This window comes from Coffea eugenioides, chromosome 3, assembly GCF_003713205.1.
Source record: "Coffea eugenioides isolate CCC68of chromosome 3, Ceug_1.0, whole genome shotgun sequence".
In the NCBI taxonomy this organism is placed as follows: Eukaryota; Viridiplantae; Streptophyta; class Magnoliopsida; order Gentianales; family Rubiaceae; genus Coffea; species Coffea eugenioides.
In genome coordinates, this window is record NC_040037.1 from 42,029,779 (window position 1) to 42,052,093 (window position 22,315).

At 34.7% G+C, this 22,315-nt stretch overlaps 2 protein-coding genes and 1 pseudogene across 2 annotated transcripts; 2 read left to right on the forward strand and 1 right to left on the reverse strand.

Annotated features, from left to right (window-relative positions):
• LOC113765185 (basic endochitinase-like) lies at nucleotides 1–1,136 on the forward strand. The gene has a single exon (XM_027309272.1). The coding sequence runs from the start codon at nucleotides 60–62 to the stop codon at nucleotides 963–965; it is 906 nt and encodes a 301-aa protein (XP_027165073.1). The 5' UTR covers nucleotides 1–59; the 3' UTR covers nucleotides 966–1,136.
• Nucleotides 1,137–9,947: 8,811 nt separating this feature from the next.
• Nucleotides 9,948–10,796, forward strand: LOC113764562 (annotated as a pseudogene).
• Nucleotides 10,797–12,425: 1,629 nt separating this feature from the next.
• Nucleotides 12,426–18,083, reverse strand: LOC113765351 (protein IQ-DOMAIN 14). The gene is made up of 6 exons (XM_027309493.1): nucleotides 17,643–18,083; nucleotides 16,317–16,423; nucleotides 15,311–15,778; nucleotides 14,415–14,651; nucleotides 13,864–13,995; nucleotides 12,426–13,338 (listed from the first exon to the last, which is right to left on the reverse strand). Exons 2-6 carry the CDS (start codon nucleotides 16,389–16,391, stop codon nucleotides 12,616–12,618), a joined length of 1,635 nt encoding a protein of 544 aa, XP_027165294.1. The 5' UTR covers nucleotides 16,392–16,423; nucleotides 17,643–18,083; the 3' UTR covers nucleotides 12,426–12,615.
• Between the last annotated feature and the right edge of the window lie 4,232 nt (nucleotides 18,084–22,315).

Here is a 22,315-nt window from a genome sequence, read left to right on the forward strand (position 1 = left end):
AGAAGCGCAGACCTTAGTCCCTTGGTTCATCGCAGTCTTCACAAACCATATTCCACCAAATGATGAGTCTCAAAGTTCATTCAATTGCTTCAATAATAGTCTCTATACTCTTTTCCCTCGTCTTGACTTCAGAATGTGGAGTCATTGTGGTCTACTGGGGCCAAAATGTAATGGAAGGCACCTTGCGCGATACATGTTCCTCTGGATTGTATCGGGTTGTTAACATAGCCTTCCTCCCAACTTTTGGCAGTGGTCAAACTCCTAAGCTGAACCTAGCTGGTCATTGTGAGCCTTCATCTGGGGGCTGTAAAAAATATAGCGAGGACATTCGCCAGTGTCAAAGCCAAGGAATTAAGGTCATGCTCTCAATAGGCGGTGGCACCGGGAACTATTCTTTATCATCAGCCAATGATGCCAAGCAAGTGGCTGATTATTTGTGGAACAACTTTTTAGGGGGAAAATCAAATTCAAGACCACTAGGTGATGCTGTTTTGGATGGTATCGACTTCGATATTGAACTTGGCCAAGGCCAATCTTATTATGCTGCTTTGGCTCAAGCATTGTCTGGTTACAGCAAGCAAGGCAAAAAAGTGTACTTAACTGCATCACCACAGTGTCCATTTCCTGATAAGAAACTCAATGCTGCCCTTAGCACTGGACTCTTTGACTACGTATGGATCCAGTTCTACAATAATCCTATGTGTGAGTACACTTCTAGCAGTCCCAACAACTTCGAAAATTCATGGAAGAAATGGACATCATCAATAAAAGCAAATCAATTTTTTGTTGGACTTCCGGCTTCAAAGATGGCTGCTAAAAGTGGTTTTGTTCCAGAACAGGATCTAAAATCGAAGGTCCTGCCGTTCGTGAAAACATCATCATCAAAATATGGTGGCATCATGCTTTACGATCGAAGCAATGATAAGCAGAGCAACTATGGTTCTGCTGTGAAGGGCAGTGTTTGAGTTTAATATATAAGCCACCATGTTATTACTAAATAAAAAACCCAGAAGAGTAATGTGGCCTAATAATGAAGCCACCATGTTATTACTACTTCTGCTGTGAGCATGTTATTTGTGTAATCACTAAAAAACCTTATTATCAATAATACACCAATAATTGTCCTTGTACTTTTATAGTCTAGTATTTTTGTTTAAGCATGTCAATAAAGAACTGGAGTTTATGAGGACATGAGTTGATCTTGAAGAACAGCGGTAAGGTTAAAAGAATTTCATATTGACTTAAGTTGATCTTGGTGAACCGATTTCAGTTAATTCAATTCAAAATAATTTTGTTTAAAATCCAATTCCAAATTTGGTATCAAATTTTCGACTTCAATTTTAAACAGAAACCGATTTTGATTCTTACTTATTTATTTTTTCTTGAATACATAATATTGATGTTGTTTATTTTTATGCCTAATGAATTATATGCCTATGTTACAACTTATTATTAAAACATGCTTAAAAAAAACTTATTATTAAAACATATATTTACATATACAAATTGATTAATAAATATTCACTATGTTATTAATTATGAATACATCTATTACTACCTTTCTTATACAAAAAAAAACTAAATAATGCAAATTAATATAGATAAAGTTGTAATAATGTCTACTACTTTATTACTTATGACAAATTGTGTTAGTGTGCTTACTTCTTACCATATACAATTTATATGGACACATGTCATAATATTCATATGATGGTACTTCTTTAGAGTTTATGAATAGTTGATTTGTGTTTGCATGAATACACTTAATAAATCACATGATATAAATAATTAATAGTAATTTAATTAGTCAAGATGGAGAAAATCAATTTTTTTGAGTTAACCACATTTATTTTTAAGTTTCTGTACCAAATATGAAAATAAATAGAATGATGAACCGATTTACATAAATTCATTTCCAATTTCAATTTTATATTGAACAGAGAAAACCAATGTCGACAGATCGATTTAATGTCAACTTAGCAGTGATTTTAAGTGCGATCCATTTTTATGGTTTACAAATGGACAAGGAACATGATGAGCCTACTTTGTAGTTTAATTTCATGGGGGTTTTCCTCAAATCAAAAGGCAACAGCAAGTGCTACCTAATGCAATTAATATGATACAAATTACAAACCTAACTAGATCTAATTTCGATTTAACTGCTTCAAGTTATATAAACCTGACTTCTAGCATCTCTCTCTTGCCTTCCCCATACCCCCTTGACCAATTTAAAGTTAATTTCTCGAGTTAATTTTCTTACACTTTTTACATGAATTTTTTTAATATACTAATGAGACTAAATACATACCAATAAATGAAAAAGGAGAATTTAAATTTTAATAACGGCAATGTGTTTTTCATCTAACTTCAATTGTAGAAAAATATTTTACACTGATAGTGTAAGAAAGAATAATGTATTTCTGTATAGTTATCTAATTTCTACAACATGCTTAGTTCTATTCTTTACAAGTATAAATATTTTAAGTGGTTTGGAACTAGACTTGTCTTCCGTGCTGAATTTCCTTTGGTCTATTGTGTACTCCACCCTTTCAAATTGGTGAACTGGTTACCCACTCCGTCGGTATCTGCATGTAGTGGAACTCTTCTTTCTTTCCTTGGTCTTCCATTTGGTCATCTTTATAGTTTCCATTTAAATCTCCATTTCATTTTTTTTAATGTTATGCATCCAAAGGTTCTAGTGTATATATACTATCAAAATATATATAAGATTAGTACACTCCAAGCACATGGGTTGCAGAGGCATGGAAAAAATTAGTACACCCCAAGCACTAGATAGATTTTAAGCAAAGGGGAAGTATACAGGAATGGATTGATTGGAACTTGAAAGGGCAAAATTGGGGAATAGATGAGGAACTTAATTGGCAAATCATGTTTCAGCAGATGGAGTATTATGCAATACGTCAAGAAACAATGCTGAGTCTGGAGAATTTCATTTTAAGAGAATCCACAATAGTTTATACTCTTTAGAGTGTAATCCACATGCCACGTCAGTATTTCACTTTCTCCTCTTTTATTATACTTCCACTCACAATGGATTACACTCCACAAGGTGTAATAGTATGGGTCCACAATTAAATCAAACATTTATTTTAATAATGCATAACTCATATCCCATAAATAAATAAAGTAATTTTTTAAAAATAATTTTGTTATTTTTAAAAAATAAAGTATTAACTTTCATTAAATTTTGTACCTTTTGGATTATTTATTTTCTAAAAAAATAATGTTATCCACCCCATTGGTGAGAGTCCGACATTGTAGGAATATGGTGGAAGTAATGTTATCCACCCCATGTTGTGTTGAATATGGTAGAAATTGAGAGCCCGACATTGATTGCGTTGATGCAACATTTTCTTGTTGGCCGGCAAAATCAAAATCCTTCCATATCTCCGACGGAGTTTTGAGCCTCCACAACCCATACTAAGGTTATAATACCCTGATGTGTAGTGATTTCCCATATTTATATTAAAATAAGTAGGTGGAGGATACATCAGAATTTGATATGAAAAATTTGGTAGATTTTGGAAATTTGATGGATGATTGGAAGTGGATAAATTTAGGGGATATGCATGATTTTGCACATTTGTAGGAATACTAGAAAATGGGTAATATGGGTTATTTGAAAATTTTTGGGGGTTTTGATTTTGTGAGGAGGATGAATTTTCTATATTTGGAGCATTTAACATATTTGTAAAACTACTAAAATTCTCATCCATAATCACAAAATATTGAAATTTTAAAAAATTGTGCAAAGAGGTAGAGGAAAATTAGTGAGAGAGTAAAAGAAATAATAGAGTAGAATAGTAGGATATAAAAATCAGGGAGTGTGTTGTGTGTTAATATAGAGAATTAAAACATAACCATTGGAAAAAAAATGAACGTTACTAACTTTAACATTACTGGTATAAATTTTGTCATTGCACCTGTCATTGTAATGGGCATTACACGGCCACCTGTAATGGACCCGTGTCATGGCAGGCATTTCACGCATCATTACACTCTGTTGCAAATGCCCTAAGGATCAGGACCAGACAAGACAGGTGCTGAACTCTAAAACAAATATACTGCCTGAAGGCCAAAAAGAACTAAGATTCATTGGATGGGAAAAACCTCCAAATGGGTGGACTAAGTTAAACGTGGATGGGGCATCAGCAAGAAATCCTAGGAAACAGGAGGTTTGCTAAGGGATGATTCAGGCTGTTGGATAGGTGGATTTGCAGTAAATATTAAAATAGCCAGCAACATTGCAGCGGAGCTTTGGGCAATAATTCATGGCCTTGATCTAGCATGGGAGAAGGGTGTGAAAAAAGTGATAATATAAACAAATTCCAGAGTGCGCATTCAGCTGATTAATGAAGTGAATCGAAAAAGCCCACACTTCAATTTAATTGGGATGGCGCAGGACAGATTGGATAGAGGATGAGAACGCAAGGTAACTTATTCGTGGAGGGAGAGTAACTCAAGAACTGATAAGCTAGCCAAGATGCGTTTGAGCATGCCAACAGGAGTAACAGAGCTAAAAGAGCCACTGAGATCCTTGAGACCCTTTCTAGCCACCCAAGTCCCGAAAAAAGAAAAATCTATAACCCCATTTTACTAACATTGTTTTAATTTTTCACTTAGCCAAAAAAGTAGATAGAGGTATAAATAATATATATACCATTTAAAATATCTATTATTGTGGCAAAGTCCTTGGTATTTTGGTTATATTTTATTTTTCAATAATTCATCATAGACTTTATGAGTTTTACTTTCAATCCAAAGATTACACATCGTAACCAGTAGCCAGGAATGGCATGAATTGAAAGGCCAATTAATTTGCTCTAAAATCACTCTAGAAATTGATTTACAATTTAAGCCTTTACTATAGGTAAACATTGTTTGTTGTTTCCTTGTACGACTTTTAACAACGTTGTTTTGTGTATAACAAACTATAATTTTATGATTTAATAAACGTAATGATATTGTGAATCTAAAATGAACTTGATAAATTATGATACTATTAGTATTTGTATGTCAAAGTTCAAATTATTAATTATCCTCGTAATTTAGAGAAGTTTGAAAATTTTTAGACCTATGACTTTTCAACAATCAATTGTTAAAAAAATTAAAACAATCAATTGTTAAAAAATTTAAAACATTAAAAGAAACTATTAAAAAATTAGTTAGTTCAGATGCAAATATTGTAATATGACATTGACAATCAATATTTGATAAAAGAATGAATTTCAAATAATATAACCACAAACAAATCACGTGAAGTATTAATAGTTTATGCCAAATAAAGGAATAATTACACTTACCTCCCTTGGTTTGACACTTGGCTATCCAAACCTTAAAATAGGCCAAAATTTTAGTGAATATTCTAAAATGCCCTTATCTTATGAAGTTTAATTTATTCTTCTAAACAATTGTAAAGTTATTTGGCACAATTATAAAAGGAATGAGCATAATTTTTTATGCCAATATTTGTTGTTTGTAATCCATTATAATAATAATCTTTTACTATAATAGGCTACTTTCTATATTGCTTTATTAGGAATATAGATTTTTTTAAAATAGAGAAGAAAGTGTTATCGTAAATTTATCGACTAGTTTATTTTCTTTTAAAAAAAGGCTTATGGACTAGTGCAATAATGGAACTACCGTAGTTTGGTAGTGATTTTAAGCCATTTGTTTTAGTTTTTTTTATTTATTATTGATTTTGACACAACATAAGAGTTACAAAAAAATTGGATGATATTAAAAGTTATCAAAAAAATTACTATTTAACATTTGATCTGGATAGAGGTTAAAGGCAACATTCATAGTTCTTCTATATTTCTAATGAAATATAAGAGAAATGAATAAGAAGAAAAAAAGGAAAAAATTATAAAATCCATCCCTTGTATAAACATGGAAACAACGGAATTTTATTAAAATATTAAGGTTCGTATTGTCATTTTAAATGGGTAAGGGAGGTAGGTGTAATTTTTAAAATTTAAGAGGTACTAAGTGAAATTGTTAAAATTCTCAGGGGAGGTTTCTGAAATTATCACAATCCATATGTGGTTCAGAATTGAAATATGGTTTTTTTTAATTTTTATTTTTATTTTTTTAGTGGGGAGAGAGAAATAAGATTATTCTGTAGAATTGCAGCATTATTCTCCTGGTACATGTAATTTTAAAAGCTGACATTCTACAATTTTATCTCTTCCACATATTTTTGAATTTTCTTATTCATTTTCCAGTTTTGTATGTGGAGATATATAGTGTCTGGTTAAACCTGCTTTTGGTATAATTTGCTGTGTACGTCTCAACCAAGTCCATATAACCTGGGGGAGGGATGGGTTGGGTGGTACGGGGGAGAGAGTCTAAGTAAGAGGTCTCGGGTTCGAGTCCTCTGCTTACACTAAAAAAAAATCCATATAACTGACATTCTTGAAACGGTTTATGGTATAAAGCCATGTTTCAGAATAAGCAACCATCCACTCAACCAGCACTCTGTACAATTTACAGGACAACGCTTTGCTTGTGCATCTTCCAAACCGATTGAAGTTGCATAATCCTACTTCGGCTTTTTAAATTCAACCAAACATGTACCAATACCCTCTAAATTAGATTTCAATCATGAAGATTGGCAGGGAGTCTGTTAATGTTGCCTGTAAGGCTGGAAGACCCTATCTATCAATCCCCTCTAAAATCTAACACTAACGGAAGAATAGGACTAATTTCACTTTGCACTACTAAACTTGTACCACTTTCTTATTTTGCACTCTAAACTTTAATTTTAAACACTTTGCATCCTATACTTTCAATTTTAGATACTTTACACCTAAATTATCAAGTTTGTCTCATTTAAATCCAATCAATAACAACATTAGCAAAATTAACGAGATAAATTATGGTATAAATTAATGACAATATATCGTTTTATTCTAATTGCGGACGATTATTGGTTCCTGTTGATTACTTTTGGTATATTATTATTGATTTGTTTGTCCTAAACATTAGCATTGTTATCAAAATTTATACAATAAAAGACAGTGCAAATTAATGTCAATATATCATTTTGTTGTAAAAGTGATATCTTAGCTCCTTTAGACTACTTTCAGCAAATTATCATTGATTTCCAGAGTTCTCTATATCCGTTAATCTTGCTAACATTGTTATTGATTGGACATAAATGCAACAAAATTGAGAATTTATGGTGCAAAATATCCAAAAGTAAAATTTAGAATGCAAAGTGAAAAGGTGATACAAATTTAAAGGTGCAAAGTGGAGTTTGTCTGAAAAATATGTTCATCATGATATCATTCCCCACTTCATTTCCCTATCATTCCAATTCAGATGCCGATTCCGAAGTGCAAATGAAACACCTCCTAAGTTCAAGTTTTGTTAATCATTTGTGACTAGTTATTCTTTAAGGATTTACACTGCATGCTGAGATCTGTCTTGGTCACAGAAAAAGGAAATGGAAAACGTACTAGCAGTCCTTCCAGCTACACTCAGTAGATCATGTAAGATCTCACCGTTGGTGGCTGAAATCTTTAAAAATAAATATAAAAATAAAAATAAAAAAATTAGTGGAAAAATAAGCAAAATTCTCAGCGTAATGCAGCTGCAAGAAAAGTAAAAGGCACATTACGTTAGCTAATTGTGTAGTAAACTAGTAATTAAGGAAGTCACCTCAGTGCCAAGTAATTTTTGGTTTTTCCAGATTTTCTTGTACAGCTACCTTGCAAGTCAACTGCCTACTTTTTGTTTTTTTCCTACTTTCTATTCAAGCTTACGTCCTCGCACCTATAATAGTGATGCTCAGTTTCTTAGTCAGGCAACTCAGCCTAGAGAGGCAGCTAGTATAAGTGTCGTAAGATTAATGCCTTGTGGTCATAGGTAATTATTTGTACATCAAAATTTTGTCAAACTTGCAGGATTATCTTAGTTGAGTTTCGAAACTGTTTGTAAGGAGGGTAGCATGAAATACTTGGCCCCCCTAAGTTGCAATTTTGGTCCCTAACCTAAATATAATAGGTGTTTATTGTGCAATTAATTGAATATAAAGTCATATAAATAAAATTTAAGTGTAATTTGAGTTCATTTAATTAAGAGAATAAACTTATAGACTCATTTTATTCTTTAGACGATCAAAAGAAAAGTGAGGGAGAAAACTTATGCCAGACTAAGGAGAGGGAAAGAAAAGAAAGAATCAGTTCTAGTTGCTTCACAATGGAGGTAATCTTAACACTTTATTTATTAGTTTTTTTTTAATGAAATTATAGGAGGTTTCTTTGATAAGATTTTTAGTGTTAGTCGAATTGTTAACAACTTGCTGGAAACCATGCGATGGAAATATATAATGAATTATAACTAGGGGTGCAAACAAGTCAAGTCGAGTTGAAATTTAGCTTAATTGAATCGAATCTCAACTTAGTTTTATGAATTTCAAGCTTCATGAGTTCAATATATAAATCTCGAATTCGAGCTTGAAAAAAATAAAATAAAATAATTATTTTATATTTAAAAAATAAATAAAATAATATTTTTTTAACAAATAATAAAATATTAGGGACATATATGTAATTTTATTATTAAAATAATATATATATATATATATATAATCAAGTCGACTCGCGAGTTAACGGACTGAATATCTTTGAGTTGAAGTTCGACATGGTCAACTCAAACTCGACTCAAGTTCAACCGAACTCAAGAAGAACTCGGACTCGAGTTGCTCACGAGCAATTCAATTCGTTTGCACCCCTAATTATAACAGGATAGGTGGTTAAAAGAAGAAGACTAGAGAGATGACATGAATTCGATGGATGCATAATTATTGCATCAAAACAAGATGGAAACAAATAATTTGAAATAATAACTATCCGTGCGATTTTTGGAGATTAATGAACTAAACCCGACATCATAGATGTCTAATGTACTGCTGTGAGTAGTGTACTGTAAACCTTTCCATAAAAATAAGCAAATCAAAATGTATCGACTATCTTACTTATTAGCGACTGCTGTTCATCCCGCCTTAAAACAGTATAAAGACTTACAATTAGCGTTTCAGGAACCAACAATGGATATAAGATAAATCAGTTGTTGCAAGTTACACTTTCGAAGGATGATTTGTTTTGGTAATTTTACTGCATATAAAGATCTGTCTTGGTAAAAGAAAAAGGGCAGAAGAAGTAGCTGTCTTTCTAGATACAATAGATAGATCATGTACGATGTTTTCATGCGTGGTTGAAATCATACTTAAATCAGCGGACAAAAATGCAGAACCGTTGGCGTAGTGCAGCTGCAAGCATGGTTGAACCGGCCGAGTCCGAGATGACTCAGCCGAGTCATCACCATCTCGGGAGCGTCCAAGACGATGCCGGGACGATATGATTTCGAGATACTTGATTCGTCGAGACGTCACCGTGAAGGGTTGAAACGGTTGAGTCACACCAAGTCATCTCGAGTCAACTCGAATTTTTATTATTTTTACTAATTTTTTACTTATTTTTGTTTATCATATTTTTTATAATTTTTAGAATATTAAATATTTCAAAAATTCGCCGCGACCGATATGCCGAGACCGATGTGGAACAGTCCAGGCCGCGACCCCAACTGCGACCGCGACTTTGAACCATGGCTGCAAGAGAAGAAAAAGGCAGATTAGTGCTTGAGCTGATTATGTGAAACCATGGCTACATCTTAGTTAAGTCGACTACAAGTCAACCGCAAGTCAAGTGCAAACGTTTTGGCTTTCCAACTTTCTAGTGAAGCATCTTTGCAAGTGCCAACTTTTTGATTTTTACAGCTTTCTTGTCAAGCGTTTTTGCACCTATAAAACAGATGCTCAGTTTCTTAGTCACATTGCAGCCTACAGAGAAAGCTGTTTAAACCAAAGATGAGCTTAAAACACTTTTCTTCCTTTCTGTTGTGTCTATGTGATCTTTTCCCTGATTCTGAAATCACAATCTGGAAAGATTGTGGTCTATTCGGGCCAAGACTCGAGGGAAGGCACCTTGAGGGAGACTTGTGATCTGGACTGTATGAGATTGTAAACATAGCCTTCCTCTCAAAATTTGGCCATGGCCAAACTCCTGAACTCAACTTAGCTGGTCATTGTACGCCATCATCTGTTGACTGCCAAAAATTGAGCAATAGCATTCGCCTTTGTCAAAATCGAGGAATTAAGGTCATGGTATCAATTGGTGGTAGCGGTAGGAGCTATTCTTTATCATCACATGATGATGCCCAGAAATTGGTTGATTACTTGTGGCATCATTTTTTAGGTGGTCCAGCAAATTTCAGACCACAATGTGATCCTGTTTTAGATGGTATAGACTTTGATATTGATCAAGGCAAAACTCATTATGCTGCTATGGCTCAACGATTGTCTAGTTACAGCCAACAAGGTAAAAAAGATTACTTAACTGCAGCACCACAATGTATTTTCCCTGATCGGAAGCTAGGCAAAGCTCTTAGTACTGGACTCTTTGACTATGTATGGATCCAGTTCTACAACAATCCCATCTGGTGAGTTCAACTCTGGCAATCCAGACAACTTCAAAAACTCATGGAAGCAACGGACATCTTCAGTACAGGCAAGGGAGTTTTTCATTGGTCCTCCAGCTTCAAAGGCAAAGGCAGATGCTGCAAATGGTTATGTCCCAAAGCAAGTACTAACATCACAGGTTCTGAAATTTGCCTAAGGGTCACCAAAATATGGTGGCATTATGGTTTGGAATCGATATTATGGTTAACAGACTGGATACAGTTCCTCTGTGAAGAGGAGTGTCTAAAGCGTGTGGAGCCATGTTAGAATCAGTTGAATAAGGCCTAAACAGAGCACCCTATGTGCCTTTAACCATGTTTGCATCAGTCAAATAAGGCCTAAACTTCTGTATGCGCCTTTAACCTTTAATAAGAACCTTGATCATAAAAGGTAATTTCTACTTTTACAATGTAGCAAAGTTTTTACCATTTTAGCAAATTACTAGAGCTTGAGAGGGCCTAGAGTTTTCCACCCTGTCAAATTAATAATGACTTCATCATAATGAGATTTCTTCAATTTCACAAAATTTCATCCAATTCAAGTATGATCCCCTGGAAACAGAAACTCTTGCATAAATGATAACCTATTCCAACCATTGAGAACTAAAAAGCACACGTCATTTTTTCGAGAGGTACCTTTTCTGCAGTTGTTTATTAATTTGCATTAGGCATTCCACATTGTTTTATAGAGAGTTGCTTGAAGAACTGCACCAAACTAGTCATTTAATTAGCACACTGATACCCATTATACTCATAACAGAAAATTGTTGCTCTGTAGATTTGATGATAACATGCAGAGGTTTTACTAATTGCTGACTTCAACAAACTAGGGTTTCCCTTCTCTTCAGTTTTTCTAGTTTTTCTTGTTGGAAGAATTCTGGTAAAAGCAGAGTCCTACTTCAGTTCCAAAATACCAAGAACATAAGCGTCACTTGTTCTGATTGTAGATTTTAAGTTTGAAACCTGTTAGGGTGATCAAATTGTTCTGAATGTGCTAACATTAGCATCGCAAAGCCAAGAAGATACCATGCACACTAATTTTATACGACAATCCAGGCTGGATCCTAGTTTTCATATAAGATCCAATGCAAAATGGTTGCAGATAGCTTACATTAAGACCACCTGCAACAAGTTACTTGTACTTCTTACCTTATCAAATTACTTCAGAGTAGCATCTGCTTAACAATACAAGTTAGTTCATAAGAAACAGAACCAATTTTAGGTAGGATCCTGGTTATCCTGTGAGATCTAAAGCACCACAATATGTATGGTGTATGGTGCAGAAGGCTTATACTGTAACACCAGCTACAGTGATCAAATTGTACTCGTTTTTTAGTAGAATTGAGCCTAAAGTGTGGCATTTGTTGAGCAAAGCCAAGAAGATGCTTTTCTGACTGATCAACTTCATAAGATCCTAGCTCCTTCTGAGATCTAAAGTACACCACAGTTGAATAATTCAGAAAGCTCATATTACACTATTAATAGCATTATCAAACTGTACCTGTTTTTCATCAAATTGATTCATACATGTTGCATTTTCTTTTGCTGCCAAGAAGACATATTGGTTTTCTTACGGAATCTAAACTGAATGACTGCTGCTTATGTGATAGGACATAATCTAGGTAGGATCTTGTTTAGCTATGAATAACACCTAAATGTTGCCTGTCACAAATAACATTTAAAGCTGGTTGATCTATTAGGTCCTGTCACCCAGAAATTAGAGCGAGATACGTCTGAATATAGATGGCGCATGTAAACGTTACAAAATTGATCCCACTTTTACCAGTTCAATCTTAATCTCTTCCTTTGACTTAAAGAGGGGGAGGAGGTGGGTGGTAAGGGTATTTTGGTAGTCATCATTGAGAAAGAAGAAGATATAACCCTCACAAGATAAATCATCTACATTCAAACCATCATTTCCTATAGTTTCTTTATTGTCGTACATTAGTATCCTATAATGAAGAATATCATCACCCCGTACACTCGTATGAATAAAATGAAAGGAAAACAGCCTCAAGAAGAAGTTAATATGAATGTTAACAAACAAAGAACGGACAATAAAACCAATCACACAAATCTGTTAAAAGGCTTCCTCCCAACTATAGCTGGCATAGAAACTGTTGATTCCACACTTACGTCTCCAATAGATCTCATCGATTCATGTTTCTCCAGTACCTTCTGAGAAGTAGCTTCTTTGCTAGATGCTTTGTTCCACTTGAAAGAACCTATATTTGGAGTCAAAGGAAACGAAAATCGTCTCTTTGAGTCATTTCCTGGAGTACCAGGAAGTCTCTCCTTTGGATTGCTACTTGCTCTCACTTTGGCTTTGGCCGAGACAGTAGGTGCCATGTAATTTGGAACAGAAAAAGGTGGACAGCTAGTAAGACTATCAGTATCATTCATTGGAAGATCAAAAGCAGATTCAGCTGCACTGGCTCTTGGTCTTGTATATTTCATAAGACCTGAGCTGTTTGGTGGTGGTGTTCTCGTTGGAGTGTGAAACTGCTTGCCTCTACCTGGGACAGCTGATTTCGATGACCTTGGTGTCACTGATTCATGATTGTCAAAAGCATAATTATGATGCTTATAGTTGCTTGCTTGAGGTCGCGGACTACGCTTGTACTCTGAAATTGGCCTCGGAGGTGTTAGATGAACATTCTTGGCAACAGATTGGTTCTCTGAAGGATTTGCTGGAGGAAGCTGACGTTCTAACCAATTCCACCACCATGGGAACCCATTGGATCTGATGTCAAGAGCTGCTTGAGATGACCTTGGATTTGCTTTCCACAACTGATGCACAAAGGGAGGAGGAAATGGATTACGAAATTTAGAAATTTAATACCTGGATATTGATTACTTCCTGCAATTTGACGTCTATCAATTAATCTTGTATTAAAGTTAAAAATAGTTGACCCACTGAGCAGATTTATCCTTATTTACATACTAGAGTTGCACATCTTCATCCTTTCTAAAGCATGCAAGTTCATGTGATAGGGTGTCCATTTACAAGCTCAGCATTCCAACTAAATTAACAGTTATTCTGGTCTCTTGTCCAGTCTATTATTTGGAATCCATGATTCTAAAGTCTAATTTCAATGAATAACTTGACAATACATACTAGCAAGAATAAAAAGTTGAAAAAAGCTATAGAAATGGACTTGGGAGTAGCAGAAGCAAATTTGAATTGTAACATATCCCCCCCCCCCCCCACCAAACAAAACCAAAGCCGCATTATAAATAGTTGACTACAATTCCAAAAGGGAATTGAGGGGAAAATAAATCTAATTATGTTGTAACTAGGAAAGCCAACTGCACCTGGTGAGAGTATGCATAGGCCATAGCTCTCTCTCTCTTGATGACTGCCTCTACTCTCTTCCGGAGCCTTGCTTCAACTTCCTCTTTAGTTAGTAAGCTATCATCCCAATCTTCATTGTTACCTGCCTCAGACTAAACCAAGTACAATTCTTTAATGATACAACCAAGTAAGAAGAAGTATATAAAAATGGAAGTCTATCACAGAGCCACACGTCCATTTTGTAAATGGTATCATTCAACACCGGTCCACACAGAATAAAAGACGCAGCATAATTTGCAAAGGTAAGCAGCTCTTTGTATAACCAGTCATGGGTTGGTAATACATGTTCAGCAAACGACAAAACTTTCATAGTTTTGCTTTGTAGTAAGTTCTCTTGAAGCAGATCATTAGATACAACATCAAAATGGACTGAAGCATAAAGGAACACATACTGATGTTATGAAACTTATAATTGACTAGTTTAAAGAAACAATGTAAAACAATTCATAATGAGTTGCCATCTAAAGAAAGGGAAAATGAAGACTCTGTCCATATATATGACTTTCACTACCTGGTTCAAGGTGCATTTGCTCAGTGTACTCTCTGCTTCCTTGTCATTCTTACAAGATTGGCGCTGCATTGCCTGGCTTTCCAACATTTGAATTCTGCGTGACTGAATTTGCGTTTGAACTCTAACCAAAAGCTGCATCTGTTTCATGGCATTCATGGTCTGTCGCTTCACATTCTGGCCTCTCACCACACCTTGAAGCCTCACTAACCCCCTCAAAGCTCTGAAACTTCTCCTTGCCTATATAACAAAATTGTTTTGTGATCTTATTCCTATTAGAATATGTTATAAAGTAAGAATGCTCAAGAGGCAAATTTAGATACACCCCAAAAAAAAAATTTTCAGTAGACATAAAAAAAAAAACTGGGTAGAAAACAAAGTGTTGCACTCTACATCACAGTGGCACGTGGAAAACTTTTTTAGGGAGAGGTCAGAAAGCACAAAGTACTTCAAATGCTTCATAATTGTTCACAATGTCACGAGGCTATATAGTATGTCCTGATCATTTTTGTACTGTAATCAAGTGGAATGATATTTCCCCTTTGGTTTAAGGCAAAACTATTCCAGATAAATGCCAGAATAACTAAATCAAACACAAGCAATGTTTCTTGAGATCTAGCTTTGCAAGTTATACGCTAGACAGAACTCATGTCCAGTACTCACCATAGGCTACTAAAACAAGTAAACTATTGAATTGCATGAGCATTGAACACATTGTCCTACTAGATTGTGGAAAATCATGGCTTTCTCCAATTCTATCGGCATTCTTGAAGCTACCATGAAAATTTAATGACCGAATGCAATTAAATTATTTCAAATTTGGGACACAGACAAATAGTTCAATTCTTCTGATAGCAGGGGAACAAACAGTTCAAATTCCGATTAAATTGAAAAATTACCATGTAGCCTCTATAAGCTGCCTGGATCTTGGTGGCTGCAAGGTGAACGTTTTTCGATGTAGGTTCAGGCCTGTAAACATAGTTGGTTTCCCTGCGGATTTGGGGAACCACAGGAGAAGCACCCCTTGGCGAAGCAGCACAAGGAGGAGCTGGCCTAGGGGAAGCCACTCTTTGGGATGGAGCCCTAGGAGAAGAAACCTTTGGAGAAGCAGCCCTGGGAGAAGTAACCCTGGGAGAAGCAGCTTTAGGTGAAGAGACTCGTGGAGAGACTGGCCTCACAGGTAATGCTGGTGGTGTTCTCGGAATTTCAGAAGATGTAGTAGGTCTGATAAATAATTCATCTGCTTCACCAAGGATTTGCTCAATGCTACTTGGTCCCCTGAAGAGGGGAATTAATGATCTGTTCTCTCCATGCTTCAATTTACCTCGTCCCTTCTTCTTTTCCTTCGAACTTTTCTTATCTGTTCCCTGCAACAGTCGAAGCAAGCTTGTAAATCACTTAGAAGACAGGCGCTTTCTTACATTCATGATACTTTCAAGCCAATTGAGTGGTGTAGGGAAAGATACGAAGTATAAACATGAGTCATATACCTCAGCTAAAGCTGCTCTTACCTAACTGAGCTAGCTCTGAGCTACCACAAAACTTTTTATTTCTTTCAGTAAAGTTTTTACTAAATCTAGGATCAAGCACCAGAAAATGGAACATAACTGTACATTTTCATTTTGTTGGCGACCAAAATGATAATGCATTACCCAATTAGCTTTTCAAGATATAACACGAGAATAGCTCCTGACAAACTGTTGCATTTTCTCAATATTATCAATTCAAAGCCTAAATCCAATCGAACATAGTTTCACTTATGCCACTAGCAACTTATTAGTCCTCCTGTGAAGCAATTTTATGTTCTCCATCAGACTAGGAGCCATTATGCACACCATGCTTTTGGCTTTGACAGGAAATACTAGAAAGGAGAAATCTGCTTATCTTGAGAAAAGACCCACTTACATCATTAGGCTTCTCCTTGGAGCTGGATGAGAAAACTTTCTTGATGGCTGAAAACCAACTCCCTTTCTTTCCCATATTTCTAGCATCAGTGTTTTCCCTTGGATAAGCTGAAACACAGAGAATGGTTTAGTACTGCTTAATTGCAGTTTCATCTTATCAAGAAATTTCTAGATCACAAGTAATCTCATTTGTAATAAGAGCATGTCATCATCTTGAAGATACAATTAGAAACCATCTCCACAACGAAGCTGGAAAATAAAGTATTTGTTCCTTGTCATGGATAGACCACGATTTACCTATGCAGCAATAAAAACATGATATTCGTCTTGGTCTTTCTTTTCTTTTTACCAACATTTCCATTTGCAGCCGAAGAATATCAGCCTCTATCTTGCCAACAATCTAATAAATAAAGCAACAGGATACACAATCAAGGAATATGAGTCAAAACATTGACAACGTCAAGCTGACCAAGTCTCTTCTGACCAAAACAACACATTTTACATGCTAGAGCACACGCAATTGTCCATCACAAGGTCTACCAAGGGACTTCAGCTTGATCTAAGGCAATTAACCAGAATGGGCCTCAACAAAAGCAGAGAGGCGGGTCCCTGGCAGGGATGGGGGGATTTGGGGATGTGGAGAGGTCTATTCTGGAGCAAAATATTGGTTGGAGAAAACAGAGATTTTCCATATACACACATCTTTGCAGTTGTTAACATCGAGCAATAGATAAAATTATCCATTGTCATGGTTCTTTCTATCTCTCAATAGAAGCCAAAATTGGATTTTTTATTTTTTATTTTTAAAAAAAAATTCACAAGAGAACACAGTTAAGCCAAATTCTGTCCAAGCGAATACATACAAGAGAGAAATGACATATAAATATTTTGTCTGTTTTTGAGCTTGCTTAGGTAAAAAAAGAGGGAAACAAAGCCATAAAAGATATATATCACAAACCCTGTAAAACCTTCCCTATATATATAGGAAAATTATCTACTTTCATTTTCCAAATTAATATAAGTTAAGAGTCCAAAAAGGTGAAAAACCAAGGTATAACTGAACTAAACGTGCAAATTTCACCAATTTCAACGGACTGAAGCCCATATTTCAGGCAAAAGTGTCAACAAAATCAACAATTATGACATAATAAACAAACCAACTTGCCCAGAAACCAAGAAAACAGTAAGCTCTGCTACCATTACCAAAGATCAATTAAAAAAGCTTACTTTTTTGCACCATACTGACCAAATTGACACAATCCCAAGAGAGATCATGCAGAATTAAGTACAATTAGCAAGCAAGAACACATTTTTATTGCTATTTTACCTTAAAATTCTCTCCAACCTTCCACAAACTTTCGGAAGAAAAAAGCTGCAAAACCAACAAAGTACTCTAAAATTTTTTGAAAGAAGAATTCTTGAAGATTTCAGCCAACCTCAGCCTTACTGCTGCATAATACCATGCTTCTTTTCCTCATACCTTTTTTGGGTTCAAAAAAAGAAATATAATGGGCTAACTAGAGAGAATTATACAAGTAGAAGGAGGAAGGACTAGGACTCTTCTCCTTTACTTTCTTTAATTTTTTTCCCCCCTATGTTTGGAGAATCTGGTTCTTGCTTGGAGGGGCTTCACTTTTGTTACAACTTTTGTGGTTTTATAATTTTACTTTCGGATTGTTTGATCATTGATGATGAAAGGGTTCATTTAGTATTGGCTGCATATGGAGTGTGAAGAGCAGTGGGGTGAAAAAAGGGGAAGGGAGGGAGAGGGGAGGGGGCTGGGGTGGGTGGAATGTGGATGATGGATGAGGGAGGTTGGCCAGTTTCTCACTCAATGGCTTTGGCCACCTTTCAACTACCTTTACTTGGATGGGAAGACTATTTTCAGCACACAACAGCAGATAGATAGGATAGCAATCCACCACTTAAATTATTTAATCAACTGTTAGGTACCTTCTTTACTCTATCCATCTTCCCTCTTTAATTTCTTGCTATCATTCTTGTAGTAGTAATTAATTTGGAATGAACTTTTTTATATTTCAAAGATTTTTTTTTATAAAGGGGACCATACAAACATGTTATTATACTAAAATATAAAAATGAGTGAAAATTTGCACAAAGCGAATTCACAAGACAAGATTCGAATCTTAAATTTAATAAGTATTTTATAAATGATAATATCGCAGCTAAATTTTTAATGTCACATCAAATACGACAAGAAGATCACTTATTTAATTTGAGAAGGCTAATCCTAGTATTTCATTAAAAAAATTTGGGTATTAGAGTCTAGAGATTCATCCCAAATTGAGCAAGGCAAATGTTGATTATGGGAGGTAGTAGAAGCATTGTAATTAGATGATTTGTTGAACCCAACATTAACAACACAATAAATTTTTATTAGACAATAAAAAAGGGGGTAGGGCATGGAAAACCCACTACTATTTTGGCGCGTGGAAGGACGCTCCCCCTCCTCTTTTCTTTTTTTCCCCTGTTTTATGGGTAGAGGGTAAAGAAATGGAGAGGGACTGCAGCAGAGAGAGTTAAAATCCCATTTGGCCCCCACATGTTGGGAGGGATGTATTGGCTCTCTGATATTTGGCATCCCAGTTCTCACATGCCCCTTGGAGATTCCTTGGACAACCCAAAGAAACAGGGCATGCCTTTGGCTCCTGTAATATGGCTTTGCGCCAAAGGAACAATTTTGTATTGTAAGCAAAATTTAATTTTGTGTCCCAAAAAAAAGACAAAAAATCATTATGACATTTCTTCTTTTCCAGAAAATGACTATTATTTTTGTTTTTTTTTAAATACTGAAATGTTATGTTTCGACTAATTTTTGTATATATTTAAACTTTAATTTAACCTGCAGAGTCACATTATATTATATTTTGATTTGTTACATAAATTAAGATTATGTCTAACAACTACGATATTCATCTTTCAATCATTAGTAATATACAGGACTTCGTATTAATAATTTTCACCCTGTTTAGTAAAAGAAAAATATACTTTTGAAAAATTCTATTCTATCTGACATATGAGTTATATAATAAACACAAACTAAATTGATGGTCCGCCAGAAATTTTTATATTTGTATTTATCGTTTAGAAATATCGTGATTTTCAATCGCTTTTTTTGTAGATGAATTCAACACTTTTTTTTCTTGAAAATTGGTGCGAAAATCTTTATCTCCTTTTTTTAGTGGCAATGGAAATAGTTAACCTCCATACAAATATAATAGCCTATATATCATTTGGACTCAACAACTTTTGCTATGTGATTATTCATCACTTCATTAAACGCACAAAGCGCCATGCTGTCACAAGTCTAAGTGATATGAATTGCACATCCGTAAAGCAATTCTTGATTGTAACATTGCATCTATACGTCTCAATATAAGTGGACAGCAAAAATGTTACTTATAATAGATCCAATTAGGGTGGCCTATGCATTAAAATTCACAAATCACTATTCAATGAATATGGAAGCAAGGCAAAGATCATATCAGGCAATAATTATAGCTAGCGTATTAACTTTTTGTTGTGACAATGTACCGCCTAAACTATTAGGTTATGCTACTTTGACCCATTTTGACATTTGAACATTTGATTCTGTATCATTAATTTTGTACTTAGGCAACACATTAATGACATGGTTGTAGTACGTGACGCCTTTTATTATCAAGGATAATGGCCTCATTAATGTTTAGAGACCAATAATACATTTCGTAAATTCAACCAGACTTTTAACATCCGTTTTTCATTTGGATCAAAGTTATGACGTGCAAGGATTTTAAATAATAATCACGGCGAAATAAAAATTTAAAATGCAAAATATTCTGATAATCTTTTTCACGTACGTTACATCGCTATCTATAGAAGGGAAAATGGAACACTACAATAGTAAAAATAAGAGTAATTCTTAACATGTTGCTCAAGAGAAAAGCATCTTTAATTCTTTATTCCTTGAGCCAATCCTTGCTCCTCAAACGGCAATTATATATAATTCTGCTTCATTATCATCATTAACCCTTTGTATGTAGCATAAGAAACTTGCTTTTGGACTTGTCATGCCTGTTGAATTGAATACCCTTAGTCCTCCACGGAGGCCAACACCAACAAGAAAGCTCCTAGTCCCAACCGGCCAACCATTTTGGAATAAAATATAGAAAAACACACATACACAAACACATAATCATATATTTTCTTCTTTACTCTTTCACGCAGACACACAGTAGTGAGACACACAGAGAGATAGATAGTAGTGAAAAAAGGGGCATAAAGCTGGTCATGTATTTTGATGAGGAATGTGGGACATGATTGGCACTCAAATGGAGCTAGAGCCTTGTAATTCCAGCCATTGGATCCCAAGAAAAGTTGCCCTCTGGAAAGTTAGTACTGGATTCCAAACATGATTGTGTTTGAATATTTTATTTGCCAAATTGTTGAATGCTTTCATTGCTTCACCATCATGTCACACAGTCTTTGCACATGACCGTTGCAATCTTAGACCTGCTACAAACGTTTAAAGCCCTTTTTTGTTTTCTTGTTTTTGGAATTTTAGAGGGCATAAAATGTTGAACCATGAATGAACAGATGGAAAACATTCACAAAATCTTAAAGCAATTTAGTTACAGGTGTCTGATGACTGCATGATTACTACAGGTAAGGAAGGAGAGTTAATTTTATGAAAGAATAAAATCTAAAAGGTCTTATATATTTAGGTATTATACTGAATATAAATTAAGTCCCCTAACTAGCGCTCTTTTTGTTCATTTCGAACATCATTTGCGAAGATGAATGTGTATTTATCATTTGTTAAGTTGTGACTGATAAGTCATTTAAGTATTAGCCAATTGGAAACTTAGAGAAAAATTAACATGCTAGACTAGAGTTAGTTGAATATGTGCCTCAAATTTCAAGCTATGATAAATAATTACATATTTTTTTGTAGTATCCATGCATGAGAAGTATGATTTTGTGTCAAATAATAGAAAGTATAAAATTTCTCACATAGATAACAAGAGAAATTGACTTGAGTCTATTTCAAGTTCATCACATTATGACTCGGTCCAATCCCAAGTCCTCTTAATGAATTTGCATCTGTCACTCTCTTTCTACCAAAAACAAAAACAAAAAACAACAGAAAAAAAAAAAGAGGCCCTCTCTTTTTTTTTGTTGGGGGTGTTGTGGGATTATTTTATTTTTTTTTTTTTTTTTTTATTACTATTATTTTTTGGCTGTCATCCTAGCAATAGCTAAGCCCACACCTGTCGTTTTGTTTGAGACAGAATTCTGCAAAAAGAATGTAGATTGAGAAAAGCCTTTCAGTCCCTTGTGTCAAGTATGGTTGACTTGCTTCAAGTTGTAGTGACTTAGCTTGTCAAACTATTATTGCGTGAAGACAGAACTATAACTATTTTTTTTATTATTGGAGAGGACAGCTCAAAACAAAACCGGTGCATTTAATATAGAACAATAATTCTACAAGTGTAAATGTGTTCAATTAAGACCTCTGAAGAAAAAAATCATTGTCACATTTATATGGGCGAAAATGATTTTGTTTGGATTGTAATTTTTTGAAGTTTTTTAGAAAATGTACGATAGTGATTTGATATATGTAAGATAAAAAGATAATTGAAAAATGTGTTCACGAAATGTAAAATTTTTTTAATGAAAACTAGCATTCCAAACAAGGGATGATTACGAATCAGTTTACGCAGCAGTACATCCTTTACGTTAAGCAATGTCTCCCTATCTACTACTTTCTGCAATATCTCCCTGTCTACTACTCTATATATAATCTACCAGAATTACTATGAAAAAATCTCAAGACTAAAATTCCATTCTAAACTCAGTTCCCAATTTGCTTTTAATTGACATTAGTTTCCCTAACTAGCCAGCAGAATGCATTTTATTTATAATAGTACATAAGATGATCAGCTACCAACCAATGGATATTTAAATGCCTGATTTTGGACTCCGATGTGGCTTGGGGTG